Genomic DNA, 22,704 nt, shown 5'->3' with positions numbered 1-22,704 from the left:
GCCACTTGGACCCGTTTCCGAAGAAAAATAAACTGGGAGTCGCAAAACCATTGTGACATTTAAAACAAATATATCTCCAGAGCCGCGATCTGACAGCGGGTGGGAAGGTGACGTCGGGACGGTGCGTGACTAACATGCGACGTCACAGCCAGTACAGCGCCCGCCACAGTGGGTATCTGCCCCGGAGCCGTGGCAAACGTGTAAAAGAGCCACATGCGGCTCCGGAGCCGCGGGTTGCTGACCCCTGGTCTAGATTAATCCTTCAGTTTGAAAATGGAACTGAGATCCAGCAGAGACTCTTGCAAAGGGGGTTGAGGGAGGCACTGCTCGTTTTATTTCACCTTCCCACTGCAGTCCCTGTGCATCCTCCCACATTGTTCCAGTGGCGGTTCCACCCTCCATAGCAGCTTTTCACGGGACACAGGGGAACTGGCAAAAATAACCCAGTTCCTGTGAATGGCGTTCACCCTTCCCAGTTTATAATGGGAGCCCCGGTTTAGTGCCAGCTAACACTACCCTGCGATTCTGCCCAGTAAAGCTTAACAGGGCTCGGGATGTCGATTTCATGCCCTTTAAGTTTTACCCTGTCTGATGATGATGCCTGGGTCCTCCTCCCTCTGATGTGCTTCTCAGATATCACAATGGATGAATAGGTGAATGCTGGTTTCTTGTTCACTCTTGGATTCTATTTTCTCTTAAGCATTCACCCCCTTGCACTTAATTCCCTCTGTCCAAACATCACTGTGCAGCTGCCTTCAGTTTGCTGCTGCTGCAACTCCCCCATCTCCCCAACATTTTTCTCTCTCCCACTTCAGATAGGCAAATTGCAGACTACTTATTTCTGTTTGTTATATTGATAAAAAAAAACCTTTCAGGAAATGTCTTCCATCATTTCCACCTGGGTACCTTATGATGGCATTCAACGAAAGCAGTTCAGTGGGGGAAATATTTGCCAGATAGTTAAATGTCTAGGGCTCACAGAGGCACAGATTTAGAATAGAGATTCAGAGAACCACTGCAGTTGCTTACATACAGTATTAACATGTTTTGATACAGGTTGAAATCAAATGTGAAAGCTACTATGTAGGGGGTTAAAAAGGCAACAAGGAAGCCATAAATAAAATTGTCAATATTATCAGCCATAATGGCAGACCTGGAACCATCAGAGATGCTTACAGTAAATCTGACTGCACATCAGCTTAGAAGTCCCATTTGAGTTCAGTGGGGCTTACCTACTCTCAGGGTAGGTGCATGTACAACCAAATAAAAAAGGGGGCGGGTAGCTCAGTACTTTTGTGTGACGGCTCATTTGCAAGGAAAATGCATACCTCCTGTTGTGAAATCTTTCCTTCAGAGAGCCCCTTTTCTATTCTCTACTTCAACATATTTACTTTTTTAAGAATACAATTTCTTACTGGGCTTCAAAGGAAATGAAACAAGTAAAATATTTTTTTTAACTGCTGTTAAACAATTTATGAACAACTGAAAAGCATAAAGTTTAGTACCGCATTTAGATAATGCATGTAAAGATGATTCTAGTAAGGATATTAATATTCCATTAAAAATATAACAGCAAACCACCCCCAAACACTTTAAAAAACACATACCTGTGCTAATTTTGAGGCTGCTTTAGAAATCCTCAGTGTTTTCTTGTTATAAGCTTTTCCATTCATTTTGATTCTAGGAATTACACTCACTCCAGTTTTTGTTTTAGAATCTCGATTGATTACGGTCAGTTCAGGGAAGCTTTCCAAAGCAGCCTTAGAAGAGAGCAAAAAGGCAAAAATATACAGTCTGTGCAGGATTCCACTACGTCAAATTAATAAGCAACAAATTTTATTAGAATTCTTTGATAAAATAAGTCTTTAAAAGAATGCAGGAGCAATTACTGTTATTCGAGTTCTTAAAAATATATTCAGTTAATCCTGTTCAGGTGATTTACCCAATTAAGGTAAGATATAGTTTCATATTATGCTAACTGGTGTTTACAGGAAGTCTCCCTTTCATCTGAAAATGCAGGATTATAGCTGGGCAATTTTTATTTGAAGGGATAAAAATATATACAAGAAATCCAACAGGAATTTGCACTGATGTTTTATTTGCTTTGTATGATTAGACATCACTTCCCAAAAGATCTCAAGCAATGTAAGAGCAGTAAATAATTAATAAAACCATTTTAACTATCAATACCTTGAGTGAACGCTCCAAGCTCAATTTGGACAGCAGCCTTTTTCTATTGTCGTTTAGCATGCCATCAATTTTTCTCATATGAGGCAAAAGCAGCTCATCTGAAAAAGCAGAACACAATATATGATACTTCAAAGCAAAGCAAGCACTGGCCAGAAGCAGAAAGAGGTAAGAAAAAGGGTCACGAACAAGCTCAGTAAAATATACCCAGACGACTCAAACAAGTTAATCTGTATTTGTAATCTATATTTCAACCTATTTTGTATTTTATATATTGGAGTTTACTGTATACTGCTTAGATAATCAGTTTGAAGCAGTATCTAAACAAGCAAGATCTCTTGCTTGCCTAGAGGGGAGGATTGAGGGCTGTGTGTATAGAAACCTGATTTTTGCATGACTGGAATTAGCCTACAATACAAAGAGTCAAATCTGCCCACCCATCTTTGCCACTGGCCCCTCCCACCATTGGCATGTGGCCCCTCCCCCTAGAAGACTGCCCCTACCAGTGATCTACAGACTACCGTTTGGGACCCCTGAACTCTAAATGCTTGTGATCTCAAGCTGATGTCTTATCCATTCCTTGAACAAAGATATCATACGGGAAACAGAAATAAGCTACACAAAGTGAAAGGTTGAACACACTGTACCATTGCTCCTCTCCAACGCCAGCATAGTATCTGGATCCAAGGCAATACTAACAAGCAGTTCCATGTAGCTCCTAAATGTTTCTTTCATAGCTCTGGTGTTCAAAAAACGAGCAATGATAGGAGCTGGAGGTGCAGTGTCTGAAATACAGTATCAGAAATACAAATATATTGTTCCAATTGCATTTTGTTTACAGGCCTAGAAATTCATTACGATTCTGGTGACCTCTAGTGACCATTCAAAGAAATACATTATGCATTATTTTAGTAAGGACTGAGCTGTTAAGATCCTTAACAGTTGAAAAAAGCTTCAAATAATTTAAACAATAACAACAAAATATGGATTCTTACTGGATTAGTTATAAGCTGAAAAATAGTGCTTAGGAGGAGTTTTTATGATTATACTGCATTCAAATTCAAGCTTAAACTTTTTCTTCATTTTGGAAAATTAGCATCCTTTGCTTTGAAAACCTAAATGAAACATCTGAAAATAACATGGCTGCTACAGAAGAATTAACCAATGCCCAAAGACACTGCAAGCGCCACTTAAAATTAAATGTTAAAGAAGTCATTCCTAATAAGGACAGTGGAGTGGAGACTTGGGAGAAACCTTTCTACCTGACAGAAATTGCCAAAGGTCAAACCAATCCACAGAGTGTTTCTGACCCTAAAGCCAATACGGCCTGCCTCATCTCTTAGATGCCTATGTGTTGCATGCTGTCTGCAAAGATATCCAAATGTGTTGGCGTTCCATGTGATTGGGCTTCCCAACCATGCGGGGTGCTTATACATGTATGCATGTAAGCATCCCTTCACAGACACTGAGCTCAACAATTTGGTAACATTGAGCTGGGTCCAAGAGGTGCAGCCCGTTCCCTCCTCCACATGCAAAGTAAATGCGTGCTGGCAATGTCTGCATAAGACTCTACTCATCCCACGTTATGAAGCAATATAAAAAAAGTTGCCCTCTTCAAAAATGGTGGCTTTGAAATGTGCACAATTACCATGCAACAAAACAGCAAATGACATTTTGTGACGCAATGAATTTTTGTTCTACTCAAGGGGGGGGAGGAAAAGCAGCACCAAAAGCAAGAGAAGTCATGAAAGAGGCTGAGCCTCAAGGTGGTGCCAGTAATAAATCTTTACAAAATATAGTTTTTGCAAAATAAAGTACAATGTGTTTCGGTTAAAAGCAACCTTCTTCAGGGCACTTATTAAGAATGAGGTTTTCCTATCAAGTTAGCACCTCTCCACCAAGTTTTGCTGAGATATTTGCAAAGCTTATTATTTTATTTTTTTTGAAGATATTACATAATCAGAACACCTAGTTTTGACATTGTGGAACTTACCTTCCTCGTCACTCTGGAGTTGAGGGGCAGGGGGCAATTCTTCTTTCCATGTTTTCCGTTTCTTTGGTGGTGGTTCTGCCTTTATCTTTGGCTGCTTAGCTTTGGGTTTCACTACAGAAACTTTTGCTGTTGCAGGTGTAGTTTTTGATGCTGGAGGCTCAGGAGATTTGTTGATGATAGTGCTTGGCTTACAATGGACAGGCCTAAAAATTGAAAGCGAGAGGAAATGAAAGGAACTATTGCGAGTACAAGCTTCACCTTTATAAACTGAATTAACCTCATTCAGGTTATTCATTAATTTATTATTCTCTCTGCATTAATGCCTTTATGGACTTTTGCTCCATTTTCACCTGCAGACAAGCACAATTGTTTAAATGATCTAACTACTGGGAAAGATCCACTGCAGCGTGAGCAGACCTCTTCCGCTCATGCAACAGGGCTTCTCCTTCTCGTCCTCCCCCGGACTCTGCACCCACCCAAAAAACGAATCTGCTCTAGCAGGGCAGAGCAGCTGATTTTGAGAGCGCAGTGAGAGGAACTGGATGAGGAAGAAGTCCTGTTGCAAAGCAGGTTTCCATTGTGCAAGTGAGTGGTCATGATTAGATATAGCACACCAGTTCTGAATGTGTTGTTAGCTGGTAATCTGATGTGTTCAAATTCACTCATGCATGTGCCAGGTTGCTCCCACCCAACCATTAGATGCTGAAAGACTAACTAGTAGAATTTTGTGAATGGGAGAAAGGAGGAATGTCGCTTCTCAATTAACAGCAACCAAGCTCCACAGAAGGAACTAAGAGGAAACACAAAGAATGACACTAAGCTGAAAAATATTGGCTGGGGAAAAATGTATCTATGAACAACATCACACAACTATGGTTTAGAGCACTGCCAATGGGCTGCAGAGAGTCTTAGGGTCATGTGCTCGTCATAATTCATTTTGTAATTCAATTCAGTCATAAGACAGCTTACAACATGAAAAGATTCACATAATTATAAACATAAGTAGTCATAAACAATAAACAAAGCACATCAAAAAGCAGCCAACCATAACAAACCATAAGATCCAAAAATAAAGATCCAGAAATTAGTAGCAATAACAGCAACAAAAGATCCCCAAAGCAATACTCCAACCCCAGAGTCTGTTCAGCAGCCTCAGCTTTCGTAGCTAGAGTCTGCCAGGGCCCCTCCTTCCCAAACCAGGTGGAAAAGGGCTAGCAAAGCAGGGAGCAGGTCTTCCAGGACTCAGAGCCAAGATGCTCCCGTTCTGTTCTCCATTGTACACAAGGAGAGTGAAAGTTCCATATTCTCTTTTACCTAAACCTCAGTTCCCAAAGTTTGTACATAATGGGAAACAATGGTTTAGTCAAAAGTGAGCGAAGATACTTTCCCTCCTCCTCTTATACATGGAAGAGAACCATGCACGCCCAAAGTGTGTAATTACGCAAACCAGTCCACGTTTTCAGTCTATTCTATTTGTTGCAACTACAAATAAATATTATGGATGTCTGCTGTAAAAAAATACAAAATATTTCTATTAAAATCTACAAATGTTAAAGCTTTTCTATTTGACACTTTATCAAAATAAAATACCTTGCAGACGGCACAGGCTTATTTCTGGGTCTCTTGGAACACACTCTGACATATTCTTTCTTGTTTGTATTTTCTATAAACTTCACGTATACTCTTTTGTACTTTGATTTTGCATCTCCAAAATACCCAAGATACTGCAACAAGAAAAAACGCAGACATAGTACATGCAGATTATTGCACTCAATTTTGTACAGGATAATTTATATTTAAGTTTAAATAATGGGTTGCGTCCAGATATAAGTGTGAGCACAAGGCATCTATCCTCCTGAGGGTCCTCCAGGAAAGGGCTGGGATGTAACATGGGGGAGCTGAAGTAGGTGGGAACTAAGCCCAAGAGAGGCAGTGTAATAATGCACAGCCAAAAAAAAGAGAGCTAACATTATTTTAGGCTGCATCAATAGAAATATAGTGTCCTGATCAAGGGCACTATTCTGTCTTGGTCAGACCTCACCTGGAGTACTGCGTCCCAATTTTGGGTACCACAATTTAAGCAGGATATTGACCAGTGGGAACATATGCAGAGGAGGGCAACCAAGATGATCAAGGGTCTGGAAGCCATGCCTATTTTAGTTATTTATATTAAATTTGTATACCATCCTTCTTCTGTAGATATCAGGGTGGTTCAGAATATAAAAAATACAATATGAGGAATGGTTGAGGAAAATGGGTATGTTTAGGTGGTAAAGAAGAGAGTGAGAGAAGACATCATAGCCATCTTCAAATATCCAAAGAGGGGGAAAGCTTGTTTCCTCCTGCTCCAGAGGCTAGGACCCAAACTAATGGATTTAGGAGATTCTGACTAAACATCAGGAAAATGTTTGATGGTAAGAGCTGTTGGACAGTGGAACAGATTCCCACAAGAGGTGATGGACTCTTCTCCTTTGGAGGTTTTTAAGCAGAGACTGGATAGCCATCTGTCATGCATGATCTAGTTGAGACTCCTGCATTGCAGGGAGTTGGACTAGATGTTCCTCGGGATCCCCTCCAATGCTATGGGTAGAGTTTTCACTTGTGAAAAGTCTTGAGGCAACCAAATAGAGTTAAGCTTATCACACACTCCAAGTTAAAAGAATCAGCATATAAAATTTAGATCATGTCTTCATCGCTAAGTAAGAAGAATGTCTAATAGGTTACTCTTTTATAAGCACATCCTTTAGCCTGAAGGTTGCGGTAGAATTCAACACTCCAGTTTAGCTCAAAGGCACAAAATATGTAATGTGCCTGGCCTGTGTTTTTGAAGCTTAAGGCGTCAGGTGCTCATTTACAGCTGGGAGAATTAGAAATGATCCTTCGGTGGGGGAATAAAAGACCCAGTGGCCTTTCAAGTGGTTTCTGATTATTACAGTTAGTAACCACACATTACCTGATTTGCACATCACAGCAGGTTATGGCCGCCATGAACAAGGAGTGGAACAAGCAATGAATGCCTGGGAAGGGGAGAAGGAGGAGGTGGCAGCAGGAACACTCCTTTCTGCCACCCGTGGTCTATGAAAGAACTTCTGTTATCATAGTGACTACAATGCCACAGGGTTCTTTGTTGCTGAGTACCAAGATCAATGTGGAATCCTTGTACGTACACTGTTAGTAGCTGTGAACTCTCTCTGTCCATCTCGCACTTCAGGAACAAACTTCTGCAACAAAGCTTTTTGAACCTTCCAGATGGCTGGAGGCTCCATTCCTGTTTTTAAAGCAACCTGCAAGGGGGAAAAGCAAATAAAAGCAACTATTTCAATTAGTTTTATGCAGCTGAAGTGATTAGTTCCAACTGCACCCTACCTTCATGAGTTTGTATATTTTACACAGTATTTTATGTTTTCCATAGCAGCTCTCAACACATACTGTAATGATTGCAATTGCCACTTGAAGGTCAAACTGAAGGGTGTGGGCCTTCCCAAGCATATAAATTAAGACCTTTGGCCCTCAAAATATTGATAGACTACAACTCCCATCATCCCTATTGACTATGCTGGCAGGGCCAATGGGAATGGGAGACCAACAGCATCTAATAGGCCACAGCAGGTTTGCCACCCCTGGTATACATGAACATAATACTTCTCATGGGAAAACCCAGCACTACACCCACTGCACCACACTACCACAAGCCCCTCTTTCATTATTTTGAAGTCGTGACAACTAAACAGCAAATGGAAATATCTCATATTTGTGATATTTCCAGTGAACTACCCTGAGACCTACGGGTATAGGGCGGTATATAAATAAAATAAAATAAAATAAAATAAAATAAAATAAAAACACACACACCTACCCCCAATTTAATGTTTTAATAATGCCATTTGAAAATGCTCTAAAATTATATAGAACTATCAAAACCCAACCAAACAGTATTTACTGCAGATCTGAATACAGCAGAACGTCAGGTTACATTACCCTTGGGTAGCGTAAACTTCAGGTTGCGAAAGCAGCAAACCCAGAAGTGTTTTGCCACTTGCGCATGCGCAGAAGCGGTTTTTCTGATTGCGAAAACTTCAGGATACGGCTGGACCTCTGAAATGTATCCCGTTCGCAAACGGAGGTACCACTATACAAGTAAACGACAATGAGAATTGTCGTATCTGCCCCAGAGATGATAGTGACAAGTTGTTTTGAGGGTGAGTTGCTGTTTTCTTCCTTGTTTTTAAGAGAGTGATGGGCACAACTATAGCCTGTCAGCTCAGGCATCACGCAAAATTAATCGCCACAAACCCACTGAAACTATAGTTTCCACTTCTGGTTTAATGGTCAATTTCAAACCATGGTCTATCAGATATCAAGCAAAACCAGTTAAATTTCCTAAACAATGTTTTAGTAGGATCTCAATTTGTGTCTCCATGTAACATATGCATTTATAAACGCTAGTCCCTTGTTAGCAGAAAAGATTTGTACATATTTACAGTAAAGTACCAGAAATGTCAAAGCTACAAGATACCAAGAAAAGGTATCTTACACATGGCAGGAAATACTCTTTGATCAGTGTGTTCTCTTAAACTGCTCAAAGCAAAATTATTGATTACCTTTAGTAATTCTATATCTTCAATCTTCACTACAAATTCATCACGTTCTCTGTACACGCCCTCGCCTCCACTTTCTCCGTCGTCGTCCTCAATATATCCTTCTATTGCACAGGTTGCCTGTGTTTTTGCTAAGTGTTCTGTAAGAACTCTGCCCATCTCATGTTGGACTAAACACATTTTCACCTGAGAATCTGCCACAGAACTAGTTGTTTCAGAAGATTCCTTCCTTACGACAGTATTGGTGGTGGCATTAGATAAAGTCTTGATGATTTCTGAAGTAAAAAAACAAGCATTTTTTCATATTTCAATTAACGACTGTTTTCAGCTTATCGTAAGCCACTTAAAAATTGTTACTGAGTAGAACAAAATGCTAGTTCCACTGATGACATTAGGAGGATCCCCTATCTGAAATCCTAGGCTACTGTATGTCTAACATATTTACTTTTCATTAAAAATTAGTGCAGCATACCAGAAAAAGACTGAAGCTTCAACACCATGCCCCAAAAGAAATCAAGACACCCTCAAATTTGAAAGGTTTGCTGCTTTGAACTACATATGGAAGAAATTGGATCCTCAAGGTGCTAAAAGGGAATGCAAACAGACAAGACCACACCCATCTTTTAATATGTATGATAAATGTGTTGCGGTAAATCTAAGGTGGACTGGGATTTTTCAAAGTTGAATCTGTCTCTTAACACACGATCAAGAGCTTAGCTTTGTGGAGACACTTTCAAAGGTAAGACTTGGACACAAAATATTCATCCTAAAATAAAAAGGACAGTTACTTAATAAAAAGGACAGATAGTGAATTATTTATCTTGCGCTGCATAGGATATGGCTCATTGTGTTACTGTTTATACACCGTGAATAGGGAAAATAAACTTTTTTTTATAAAAAGAAGCTTAGGCATTAAAATGACCCTTAAGAAGAGAATGATTGTGTAAAGTCACATAAATATATTACAACATTTTTAAGCTTTCAGAATGAATTTATATCAAACCAAATTAAATCAGGCCTATAGGTTGTATCCAACGCAGCTTACATTGCAGACTTCTGTGCATAAAAACATACCTTCCTCTTCTGGCTTCTCCAGCCCCTGTGCTGGAGAAATCTTATCCAGAGGGGTAGAGGATCCTCTAGAACAGAGTTTGGGGTTGTGTGGTGGGAGGAAGCACTGTTGCATGAGTGGAACTGTTTGCACAGCACTGAACGAAAACCACTGTTTCCCAATACAGATAGTGGAATGTGACAACACTTACAACCACTTTCAAGAAAGCTAAATATCCAAGTATATTTTCACCTGTCAGGATCCTGCTTTGCCTAAATAACAGTGAAATAGAGATATCTGTCTACAGCATTTGGGATAAGCAAGAGCGAATCATTTGAATCTTTTACTTAAGTTATTTTAAAACCAGATCCACATATCCAATTGTGAACAGAATAATCTTTACCTGATTTTTTCTTTTTATCAGAAGCATCGTCCAAAGTTGACAATGCAGAAGTGATGCACTTTTGAAGATCCTGGTTAGCCCCTACAGAATCTTCATCAGAAGAAAACGATGGCAATGCTTCCGAATTTTTCTTCAGTTCTTCATCACCCTTTCTGTTTGAACATTCAGTGCTGCTCTCAAGTGGGGCAGAAGGTGCTGCTGCTGCTGGCATGTGAGGTTTTGAAAGTGGGTGTGGACAAGGTGCTCTAACAACAGGGGTGACAGGTCTCCGCACACGACTGGGAACACGCACAGCAGGAGCTGAAAACTGCTGCCTGGGTCCACCTTTTAAGAAATCTAAAAAAGATGCAATGAATCCTGTTCTGACTTCTGGCTGTTTTTCTTCCACCTCTTTTATTTTCTGCCTCATTTTCTCTTGATGTTGGTAAGTTTCATGGCAGCTTTCAGGAGCAGGGGAATATGGCAAGGCAGCCTCAGTTCCTCTTGAATTCTGACGTTTGCACTGTCCACTTCGCTTCAATTGCTTCTGGTGCATGCCATCTTCGTTGGCATTTTTAAGCTGATTTTGCCCCCTGTCCTTTTGCTTCTGAAGTTCCTCTTGTGATAAATCTTGGCTCTTGCCTTCAGCTCTGCTGCCATTTTCATCACCTGGTTGTTGCATAGATATTGGCTGCAGTGGAACTTTAGTTTTGCTTCCTGTCACAGTGTTGTCACTTTCCATGTTAAAAACACCATGGGGTGCGGCACTCTCATTTCGAGCCCTACCACTTAAAACAAGATCTATATCTTTTACATTTATTGTACTATCCATATGAATACCGTTTTTATCTTCACATTCATTACCAATGCCAGACTGCTGCTTAACTAAGCCAGGAACCTGTTCGTGCCTCTGTTCAAGCTCTGAGGTAGCAACTCTAGTAGGAATGCTGTGATCAGGAGTCTCAAGGTGTTGTTGCTCAAGGCTCCTATTTTTTGGCTGCATTGTAGGCACTGCTGTTAGGTTTAGTGTAACCTGGCCTCCATTTAAAGAAACATTGTTTATGTTCAGTGGCTTTCCAACAACAGTTGATGAGTTGTTGAAGCTAGAAGTCACATGTCTGACATCCATTGTCTGGAACTGAGACTTAGAATTGTCCCCATTTTCAACTGACTGGATATTTTCTTCATTAGCCGTAGATTTGGCAAATTCAGACGTTGTTCCTACACAAGCTGCAGCTGTTGCTGCCAAGATATCTTCCACATTAGACAGTATATTCCTCTCATCGTTGAGAAGCATAGACTCTGGAAAACATACAGAACTAAGGGAAACAAACTGATTCTTAGATTCATGATCTGGCCGCACAAAATTCTCTTTCAACGTCAAGTGTTGCTGTAGTGGCTTTGATGGTTCAGAAATGTTCATTTTCATAACTTCAGAGTTCTGAGAATGAAGCTGCTGCTGAGAATGTCCTCCATTACTCTGAATCATATGACCATCTATGTGAAGGAATGGGTGAGTCACCTGCTGAGAACCCTGAAGGCGCTGCTGGACTTGTGAAGAACCTTTCGTGTGGCCCAAGCCAGATTGTAGTATTGACTGCTGAAGCATTTGCAAATCACAGGCAGATTCTAGAAGTACCTGTGCACCAGGCAAACACAGCTGCTGGCCATGTCTTATGGCTTGACTGTGAAGCTGTGGGGGTGTGCTCATGACTTGGCCCTGTTGCTCTGATGCTTTCGCTTCATGTACTTTATGCAGAAGAGAATGCTGCTGGCTGAGTTCTTTAGAATCCACGTTTACTTGGCTTGTTGGCAATAAATTAGCTGCCTTTTTAATATCATGGCTTCCTACGTTAGTGATATGGCCAATTTGCTGGGTGAGCTGTGCCACAGAACTAATCATTCTTTCGTCTTTTTTTGATCCCTGAAAAGTAAGCCCAACAACTTGATCTTCAAGACGGGAGTTACTCCTGATTACACTTTGAGAATACCTATTATCTGCTTTGGAAACTTTGTAATTTGTATCCTGAGCATTAACTTCATCATCGGCTAGCCTCTGAGTGGAGGAATCCAAAGATGTTTGCTGTTGCAATGCCTGCATATCTTGCATTGGGAACTGTTCATCTTGCTTACACGTTTGATATAAGTTAGGGTCAGATTCCCTTTTGATGTATAACTTAGTATCTGAGGAAGACCTGTTGTTCTGCAATGCCTGTGAATGAGCTGGCACTGCAAAAGAAGTTGACTGGACAACTGGCAAAAACTTTTGAGACTGCGGAGAAGATGGCTCTTGTGCCTGAGAATGTAAAGAAATATAGTTCTGGGGAGGGCTCGAGGCTGACAAGTTCTGAACATGTGGAGAAGAATATGGAAGAGATGGCGACGTTAATGTTAAAGGTTGCCCTGTTGTGTATGTTTCTGAAGGACTAACCACTGACAAAACCTGTGATTGAGATGAATAGCTACCTTGGGATCTGCTAATGGTTGACAAACCCTGAGAATGACTAGAAGAGTAATTTTGAGATTGGCTGACTGAAGAAAGATCCGTTTGCCCAGAGTAATTGCCATTTGAAATTGAACTTAATACCTGTTGATCAGAAGAATAGCTTAGTGTCTGGCTATCTGAAGCAATTGCCTGTGATTGCCCAGGAAAAGCGAGTGTTTTGTACAGTGGTGGCAGCTTCTCAACCTTGATGGCTGAGAATACCTGTGCATGACTGACTGATGGCACATTCTGTGATTGCGTTGAAACATAGTTTTGTGATTGGCTTACTGACAAGAGGCTTGGAAGCTGTGCTGTAGAATAGATTTGTGCTTGACTTGCTATTACAGAATTCTGGCTCTGTGCAGTTTTGGAAAAGCTTTGCGTCTGCACAGTAGGGGCAATGCTTTGTGGCTTAGGAGTCTTTGTTGATCTTGGTGGCTGCTTCGTAGAGCAGTGTTTTGCTTTTGTAGTGGAAACAGATGGAAAACCAGGTGATGGAATCGCTGATGTGTATGACTGAGCAAGTTCTACTGAAACTTGAGAGGTCTTTTGCTGGGGTCTCCCATTGCTCACCTGAGTAGAATCATCGACTGGGCTACAAGATAGGGAAGACTGACGGGATGTATCCTGAAAATCATTTCCACTTGCACTTGATAAATAGTTGTGTAAGGAATGCTGTGAACCAGTCAGTTGTGCCTGAACAGACTGTGTGCTCGAAGGCCGCTGATGGTGCTTAATAACACTACATTCTCGCTGCAGGGCTCTTTCAATTGAGGCAGTGGAACCAGTAAACAGAGGTGAACTATATACTTGTGGAGCCTGCTGAGCTCCTCCAAGTGATGAAGGCAACAAACTGAACTGTGGCTGCAAGAGATGGGGTGCAGACTCCTGAGCAGAGCGATATGTTGAAGACTGTGGTGGTATGCTGGTACTTAACACAGAACCGCCCAGGCGCTCAAAGGCCAGCGCTGTGGGAACTGTGCTCTGGGATGTCTTGATCTGCAATAAAGGGTCATGAGCACTAAGAAGACCATTTGATGTCGGACTGAAAGTTGCATCTTGAAGTGTTAGAGAAGGAGTAGCAGCAAAGTTTCTACTGCTGAAAGTGTTAGGATGCTGATAGGCTGAAGTTGGTGGAAACGTCCCAGAAGCTGGCAAGGCTCCAGTAACAAAAAGCTCAGTTGATGAATGCATGCCTGTTTTAAAAAAAGGGGAAAAAGACACTGATAAAAAAGGGGAGTGACTACTCAATAGTGAAATAAGAACATACGTAACCATTTTTTTCCAACTTGGACCTAATAAGAATTATTTAACCACTGCATTTGGAACCAGCAAAACTTATATTCTATTAATATAAAAGAGGATGGTGAAATCATGTGTCTTCCTGGAATTTGTTTTGGGTAGCCTCTGCTATCCTGCTTATATGGTGGCAATTCAGGAACAAGTGCCTGCAAACTAAACCTAATCCATATAAGATTAACGTATTACTGTGCAATAAATGTGGCAAACTGAAAGAGGTTATAGAGCTTGTTTTTGGTAAGAGTGTACTCTGGATCAGGAGCACCGTGGGGGGTGTTTCTTGATCTGATGCTTTCCCTGGATATTCAAGTGGTGCAGCGGCAATAAGCACTTTTTTTAAAAACCAGATCCACTGTTGATCCAATTAAAAGTATTTTCTGGAGAAATCAGTACTGTCTTAGTTATCCACATGCTAGCACCTCCAGGCCAGACTGTTGTAAAGCTTTCTACGTGAGGCTGCCTTTAATGACAGTTCAGAAACTACAAATGGTCTAAAACAAGGAATCCAGAATGTTATGTAGGACACACGAGGTTGGAGTGTATTATTCTAATTATGCCTCAACCATATTTGCTGACCGTTTCAAGATTCAATTTAAATTGCTTGTTTAATCTTTAAAGCTCTAAAAATATTGGAGCCATGTTAATTTAGGGTCCACTGCTCCCAGCTGAGCCTGTTTGTCACTTGAGATCTGTATCTGAAGCTCTCATGGTCCTACCCTTATGTGACATTATGCTAAATTAACAGGAAGGTTCTTGAGACAGAGCCTTTCCAATAGAGGCACCGAGACTGTGAAATGCCCCCTGCCCCCTTGAAATACATTGGGATTCCTCTTTTAAATTTTACTGTGCCAATTTGTCGTATTTTAAAAATGTTCTAATCTACTACTTTTATTACTTCTTATTGTGTTACTATTATTTATTTTATGTTGGAGAAATACAAATAACTTTATTAAAATAGCCACCAATATATTCAATTTAAAACTATACTGAAGTCAATACGAACTACTTGTATTCTATTTAGGATCAGTTTGCGAAACTCTCCCACCGCTATAAAAAATCGGCCCAATTTCAAAGAATGTTCCATTTCAAAGAATGTCACAACTGATTTAATAGAGCTAATCTTGAATGCAGGACCTCTTTCAAGAGAACAATATGCCAGGACTTTTGTTTTAGCTAAATGCCTTAGATGTGACCTGTGACACATATACAACATATTCTTGTCTATTTTTAGGGTTTTTATGTGTTTTATCAACATATAGTTGAATGGCACTAGGTCTTTCGGAGTTTCTGATGTGCTTCTTATTACCTTGCAAGTTCTTCAATAAATGCAATATTGTATTTATACATTATTGTTCACAGGGGAGAGAGACTGCAACCATGACGGTCCCTGCTAACAAGTGTGCAACTATGTTAGCAAGCCATTGATTTTTTGCTAGCTTTTTGCAATGCAAACGTATAGGTTGAAGACATCAAGGACTTCTGACTGCATATGGACACACCATCAGCCCTGAGAGCCCACATGCTAAACTGAACCAAGACTAATATTTTCATAGAAGTTCAATTACCAGTTTTGTCCTGCAAGGAAGTTAGATCAGTTTTGCAGGAAGAGATCCAACGTTAAGTGTTTATAACTGGATTATATACTGATTAAAGAGCAATACCTAGATACAAATAGCAGTTAGGCACAAATGCAGTACCTTTTGAAGTAAATGTGGTTGTCAAAATAGATGTTTATTAAAGACTTAAAACACTAAAAATGAAAATATTTCCCTAGAAATGCAAAACAAAATTAAAACAATTAAAAACAAACATTCTCTCTTAATTTCTCTATGATACTAATATTTCATATATTTATTTACTTATCTATAGATAAACAACAGACTTAAGTTCTGAAAATTAGGAAAATGTCACCTTGCTGCCATGTTGGAGCTCTGAACTGTGGCAAGAGAGTAGTTCCTGAAGAAACAGCCTGAGCATTGCGGGATTCAATTGCAGAGAGAAAATTCATAACTGATGTATCTTTAGTGTTGTTATTGCTGCTGTGCATAGTGTTATCAAAAATCCCAGAAAGGCCTGGAACAAACAAATCACATATGAGTCTGAGCACAAAAAACTACACATTACACAATATGCTGCACGTTTAAGTGTGCAGCCATACATTCAATGGACACGTAACTCAACCATAAGACTTGCTGGCTAATCTTCGGTAAATTACGATCTCTCAGTCAAACAAGGAATTAATGGGGGACGAAAGACAGAAGAATGTATTGAGATACTGGGATAATGGAAGTGGAGATTATCTAAATAAACTTCAAATGTATGTGAATTGTAGCACCATCAGTTTCAACATCAATTATATGCTCATCTTTTAACTCGCATTTTTTAAAGATTGAACAGTCCACATGAACAGCCCTTGACATCTAAATGTAATTAGCATAAGAATAGTGAGCAGATTATCTGTAGCTGTGCCTTTAAAATAGCTGTACACTTCACTCTCCTTCCAAAAAAGGTTCACACTCTTCAGAAATTTGACAGCTAGTCATGCAGGTAAGGTGGTAACAGGGAAACAGAAATTACTTAAAACATTAATTTATGAAATGTTTTTTAAAAACATTTTTATTTGCTGAAGTGCATAATAGCACTACCAGGATAATGCACATTCCTCAAAACATTCTCCTTTATCTATCCCTTGTGAGCATCTAAGTCATCTGCTAGAAGTGTGCTAGAAATTTATAATTGATTTTATACAAAACTGAGAAACATATCCATTTAAACTGAAGATTCACAGAGAATTATTACCGGCGGGTAGGGAAGTAGTGGCGTATGCAGGAAGCTGGTGGGAAGTTGTATATGTTTGCCTGTGAAAATCTGTTTCGGATGAATGCCCTCCTCCATAGCTTAAACTGGGGGGAAAGTAAAAGTTATAACACGTAAAATTAGTGAAAACAACAACATGACAACGATAAGTCTGACAATCACATAAAAAGGGATAAAGCAAAATAACCTCAAAAGAACAGGAACTTTAGCGGTTCAGGAGTTACTGATCTGTAGTAGTGCCAATTCTTTACCCAACTTTGCATCAACAAACTGATCAAGAAAGCTGCTTTAGTTTACCAAACCAACAAAATAACTTTTAAAACATTAACATATCAAAACAGAGATTTGTTTCCTTGACTTATTTTATTTCTTCCTAGACACATATGGGCAGTATCCATAGCTATATTTTTGGATTAAAGTTCTCTTGAGTTCTGGAGACCTCAATCACATAAAATGTTTGCAGAGCTTCTCCGAGTTCAAATAAAATTAGAAAATGTGTGCAGGATAGGGCAGCGTGTGTGGTTTGGAAATTTGGGGAGGGTTTTTCTTTTTTGAGTTTGCTTGCTTGATGTTCTCCTTGGGAGGGCTGTGCCCCAGAAGCCCAACTCCCACTGCTTAAGCTCCCCCCCCCTTCCCCTAACCCTGAAGACTGGGTAGGTTGGAGAAGGGTGATGGTCTCCACATTTGTTTTGAATGCCTCTAAAGTGCAGTGCAACTGCAAGAGGATCCTTGCTTTTTCCCTCCAATTCCAAGGTTGGGGAAGAGGTCAAGGATCCACCACACTTGCCAGAGCACAGTGGCCCCCTTGACACTGATATGAACCTCTTCCACATTTCCCTTCATGGTTGTCTGGTCTCCCCCACGTCAGAGGTGAAACAAACAAGAGGAAGTGGTGACTATGCACAGGGTAAACGTAAAGGTAAAGTCGTGGACGACTCTGGGGTTGTGGCGCTCATCTTGCTTTACTGGCCGAGGGAACAGGTGTACAGCTTCTGGGTCATGTGGCTAGCATGACTAAGCCGCTTCTGGCAAACCAGAGAAGCACACGAAAACGCCGTTTACCTTCCCACCGGAGCAGTACCTATTTATCTACTTGCACTTTGATGTGCTTCAAACTGCTGGGTGGGCAGGAGCAGGGACTGAGCAAGGGGAGCTCACCCTGTCATGGGGATTCGAACTGCCGACCTTCTTATTGGCAAGCCCTATGCTCTGTGGTTTAGACCACAGTGCCACCCACGTCCCTATGCACAGAGTAGGTTCCTGTTAAGAAATGCAAACATGAAAATATACCAGGACAGGTTTGTTTTGGTGGCGGTGGGGACTGCATACCCACCACCTGAAAATAATGCTACATGAAAGATGTAATGGTTAGATGTGGGCTGTATGTTGTCCAACCAAAACATAGTACTTACTGAAGAATGATCCTTAGTTCTCAACTTTCAATAGCAATAATTTTAGTGGCAATTAAAAATGTCAAATTCAAATTTGTGTTACAAAAGAGCAAAAGCAGTTATGTTAAGAAAAATACTTAAGTTTCTTTAAAAATCTGTTACAATTTGAATGTAACCATAAATAAGGTACGTTTAATGTGAAATGGTATTATTGATATATTAGTGTGGCAGAAACATGCATGTCATATAAAAGAAAAGGAGCTATTATAAACTATGCAGTATCTTTTGCTTTTGACACCAGTACTGAGCTACTGGAATCACTCTACTTTGAAAATCTATACTGTACTAAAAGACACATATTGGACTATTATGCACATCTTAAACAAGTGCTTAGTCATTCTTCTACTTTATGCACAATTTGAAAAAATACAAATTTAGTATTTTTCCACTTCCTTTAGGTGCTGCCTAACTAATGTTTAACAATAAACAAGAGAATGTTATGGGAACCTCCAAATGTTAGAAGGGTCAAAACCACATTATTATTAAAATAACATGTACTTTGTTAGAAAGAGCTAACAGAATTGCACCAGCATCTCAACTTGTGTTCTTTCTCAAAACTATTGTACTCCACAAAACTTATACTGTATTTCCAGTAAACATTTGGAGCACCTATATGCAAACAACCAAAACAAGAGAACATAAACACCTTCATCAATTGAAGGAGCAACTTCCATCCTCAATGAATGAATGCGAAGGCTTGAGCAGAGAACTTATGAGACTCTGGACTGCATTGTATACATTACATATTATTTGGCATTACGGACTCGATCTAGAGTCGTGTGAATTTTAACTGTTCTGGGAAATGAGACTGCATCTTCCTCTCAACTGTGGCCACTAAAAATCCTCAGCAAATGCTTGTGTTGCGGCACAGATATCTGCAATGGGAAGAGGAATCTGAAAACCAGGCAGAGGCAGGTGCCAGAAGCATCACGGAAGTAAATCTACATTTAAATAAGATAATACTATTTTTGAAAACTTTTTAAAAATTAGTCATCTCTTTTACATCCCCACTCTTTACATCAGCTAATAAAACTAAGAAATCCAAAGCAGACACACCCTTAAGAAAAATCTACATTGTCATGTCAGGAATCTGCTGAATTTGATAGTTAGTTCAGTTACAAAAATGATACAAGAGGCGGCGGCAGGGGGGGGGGCAGCCTACAGAGGCATTAACCTGCAGAGCAAACCAACAGTAAAAAAGAGCAAAAGTTCTGCAGCATGAAGCCTCCAGTGGCTTTTTTTTGAGAAAGAGAGAGGGAGAGAATTGTTGGGCTGCTATTAGGAAGAAAGTTGATGTAGAAGCCCCCTATACAGTGGTACCTCTGGTTGCCTGTTTGCAACATGAAAAGAGCGCAACCTGCAGCGGCGCGTCTGCGCATGCGCAGGTCACAATTCGCCACTTCTGTGAATGCACGTCATTTTGCGCACCTGTGCATGCGGCGAAACCTGGAAGAAACCCTTTCCGGTACTTCCGGGTCGCCGTGGGACGTAACCTGAAAGAACGTAACATGAAGCGGACATAACCAGAGGTATGACTGTACTTCCCTTTCTTACACTGATGGCAACAGAAGCCATTCACACTAAGAAAAACAAAGGGCTTATGTCACCCATCTGGGTCCGTAGGGAGGCAAGACTCCCCCCGCCCAATTTAATTCTGGATTAGAAAGGAAAAGAACATTTCTCAGCTTCGCTACTCACAATTTGCACCATCTGCCAGCACTCTCCAGAGATGCTCCTTATTGTCAGTGAGCATCTGAGGAACAACAATGTTCTGAAACTGACATGGATTTGAGGATACCCCCTCAAACTAAAACATTTAACATTCTGGTTAAGAGTGACAGAAGCACTTTTATCAATCTAAACCGGAGTTCAGTTTTAATTTAAGTAAAGCTACAATCCAAATCATACCAGTTCTCTCTAAGAAAACGAACTTTGGATTGTGCTCCAACTAAGGGAAGAGAAAAGAAGTAACCTTTTGTTTAGCATCACTTGCTGATTGTATTGGTGCTGAAGAGAAGATAAGTAACAAAGCCACAGAAAGCTCAGTTGTTAGGTTGACTTGCCTTTCAATAGCCTGAGGGAAGAAAACTCCTGTAAAAAAAGGCATCAGGGCTAACTAAGGGACTGGATAGAAAGTATTATTACAGATATTCCATTAGCCCAGTCCAACTGAAGGCAAGTCATACTGTCATCCAGATTGTTTTTAGTTATGTGAAACCAGGCTAACACAGTATACAATTGTACCTTGGCACCCAAACGCCTTGGGAGTTGAATGTTCCGACTCCCAAACGATCAAAAACTGGAATTGAGTGTTCCGGCCATTATGTTGGAAGCCGAATGTCCGACGGGGCTTCTGATTGGCTGCAGGAGCTTCCTGCAGCCAATCAGAAGACACGCTTTGGAAGTCGAACATTTTGGAAGTCGAATGGACTTCCAGAATGGATTCTGTTCGACTTCCGAGGTACAACTGTATAGTACATTTGTTCCATCATTTCATGAAGAATTGTATGTATCAGTGACAGTGCACCACCAGGCCACGTGCCTGATATGTCCTGAGAAGCTTTTTTAAAGACCCACCACCCTGCTAAACAAATTTAGCTCTGCCAAACAACATTGGCTTTGGTGGTGCTGAGTTCGCAGCACTCCAGAAACAGGAAGGAGTATTCCGGTATGTTCCAATGCTTTGCCAGAACTCTTAAAAAACAACAACAGTTCAGGTCAGATCAAAGTGCTTCTTTCCATTTCTGGCATGTTCTGATCTGCTCTCAATGGCAATGGTTTGTTCAGTGCCATCACTACTCATGGAACTGATGAAGGATAAGACTCGATCTCTCAGGCAGAAGTGGTAGCTGGTTGACTTCATGTGCACATTCCTTTTCCCAGTCCCTAGTACTCATGGGGAACGAAGGTGATGCTCTCTCCTACTGCCCTCAATCCTTTCCCACCCTGTATGCCTCCAGGAGCTGGCTGTGAGATTTAAAAAGCAGCACTCTTGATGAGCATCATTAATTGGGTGTGTGTTCTTTAAAAGGCAACTGAGAAGGCAGGCAGTATTAAATTAATGGAGAGGGGTAATTGGGAATTCATTTTCAATTCATTTTCTATTCAGTTAATTAATTTCAGTTCCTTTATGTCATAGGATTTTGAGCACCTTTGTCATGTGACCCCCGTCATGTGGTAACAAAGCAATACAGAACTAAAAAAAACAGCCAGCCATTCCAGCAAATATGACTCCCTTGGGTATGCAAATGAGTATCTGCAGCCAGTTGCTCTGTCAATATCTCCAACAATTAACGTAACAAAGGGCAGGAACAGCTTTTCTGAAGAATTCTTTTGGTAAGGTAGGCCCACAGGATGAATTCTACTAAGAAGCTGATGACCAACCAATTGAAATGATGGTGTCTCAGAACAAAAGAAAGGCTTGTCGAGGCTATACCTGGCAAAAAAACCACACATTTGATTTATTTACAGAAGACACTGATTTCCAGGAAGAGAAATGAATGGACTTATTCTTTAAAGATGGCAATGTCATCTAAACAATGATCAGAAGCAAGGAATGAGTACATTATTTTTATTTTTGCTACACGGTTGTTTCTGCTCTACCCACAGCAATGCTTTGATTCTGAGAATAGAACATATGCTACTAACGGCATATATATTTCTGTGCTAAATTTGAGAATACCATTGAGGTGGTGGCAAAGCCTCACCCCAGCACCAGTGCCTAGGGCAGGCTTCCTCAACTCAGCCCTCCAGATGTTTTTGGCCTACAACTCCCATGATCCCCAGCTAGCAGGAGCAGTGGTCAGGGGTGATGGGAATTGTAGTCTCAAAACATCTGGAGGGTCGGGGTTGAGGAAGCCTGGCCCAGGGCTACTGCCAGGCTTTACCCCTCTCTCACTATCATGCCAAACTATATATGCTCCTCCTATGTTAAAAAAAAAGTCAATGGATCCCATTCACTTCTGTAGGATGAATTAACTATTATCTGTCATACATTTTGGGAAAATATACAGCATATTAGGCTCAAATAACTTGCTGTTGTTCCTATGTACACCAGATGGAATAAAATACATGTACAGGATAACCAATAGTTCACAAACATGCTGTGAAAGACGATTTATGGTCACCTCAGAAAACCAATACAAACTCGGTTTGTATTACCTTCTTCAAATATACATATATATCTACACACAGAGAGAGAACAAAGCATGCCCAGATCATTTCAAAAGGGTGCTTAACTGTAATGTGGTTTTCAAGATCTTGTCCATCTCTACTGCATCTAAAAACAGTGCAATTTCCTGCCTCAATACAACTCGATACCACTTGCATGCCACTAGACAACTCAAGTGCACAGTTAATCAGCTTTCTAGACTACCACAAAACAATTACATGATGGCAATACATATGAGCCTATTACAGTGGTACCTCAGGTTACAGATGC

General features: G+C 40.5%; 1 protein-coding gene across 1 annotated transcript in view; it reads right to left on the bottom strand.

Annotated features, from left to right (window-relative positions):
- Positions 1–22,704, bottom strand: part of QSER1 (glutamine and serine rich 1) — a 38,246-nt gene that overhangs the window by 3,081 nt on the left and 12,461 nt on the right. Inside the window, exons 2-11 of the mRNA XM_082191300.1 lie at positions 16,795–16,898; positions 15,907–16,068; positions 10,233–13,892; positions 8,782–9,053; positions 7,348–7,464; positions 5,771–5,904; positions 4,181–4,383; positions 2,835–2,972; positions 2,191–2,288; positions 1,608–1,760 (exon numbers count right to left, since the gene is read on the bottom strand). Coding sequence (XP_082047426.1) covers positions 1,608–1,760; positions 2,191–2,288; positions 2,835–2,972; positions 4,181–4,383; positions 5,771–5,904; positions 7,348–7,464; positions 8,782–9,053; positions 10,233–13,892; positions 15,907–16,068; positions 16,795–16,898 — 5,041 coding nt within the window. The remainder of the gene's footprint in view (positions 1–1,607; positions 1,761–2,190; positions 2,289–2,834; positions 2,973–4,180; positions 4,384–5,770; positions 5,905–7,347; positions 7,465–8,781; positions 9,054–10,232; positions 13,893–15,906; positions 16,069–16,794; positions 16,899–22,704) is intronic.

Source organism: Podarcis vaucheri, assembly GCF_965113315.1.
Source record: "Podarcis vaucheri genome assembly, chromosome: 1".
Lineage (NCBI taxonomy): Eukaryota > Metazoa > Chordata > Lepidosauria > Squamata > Lacertidae > Podarcis > Podarcis vaucheri.
The sequence above is the reverse complement of the archived record's forward strand: the minus strand, read 5'-3'. Positions and strand labels throughout refer to the sequence as shown.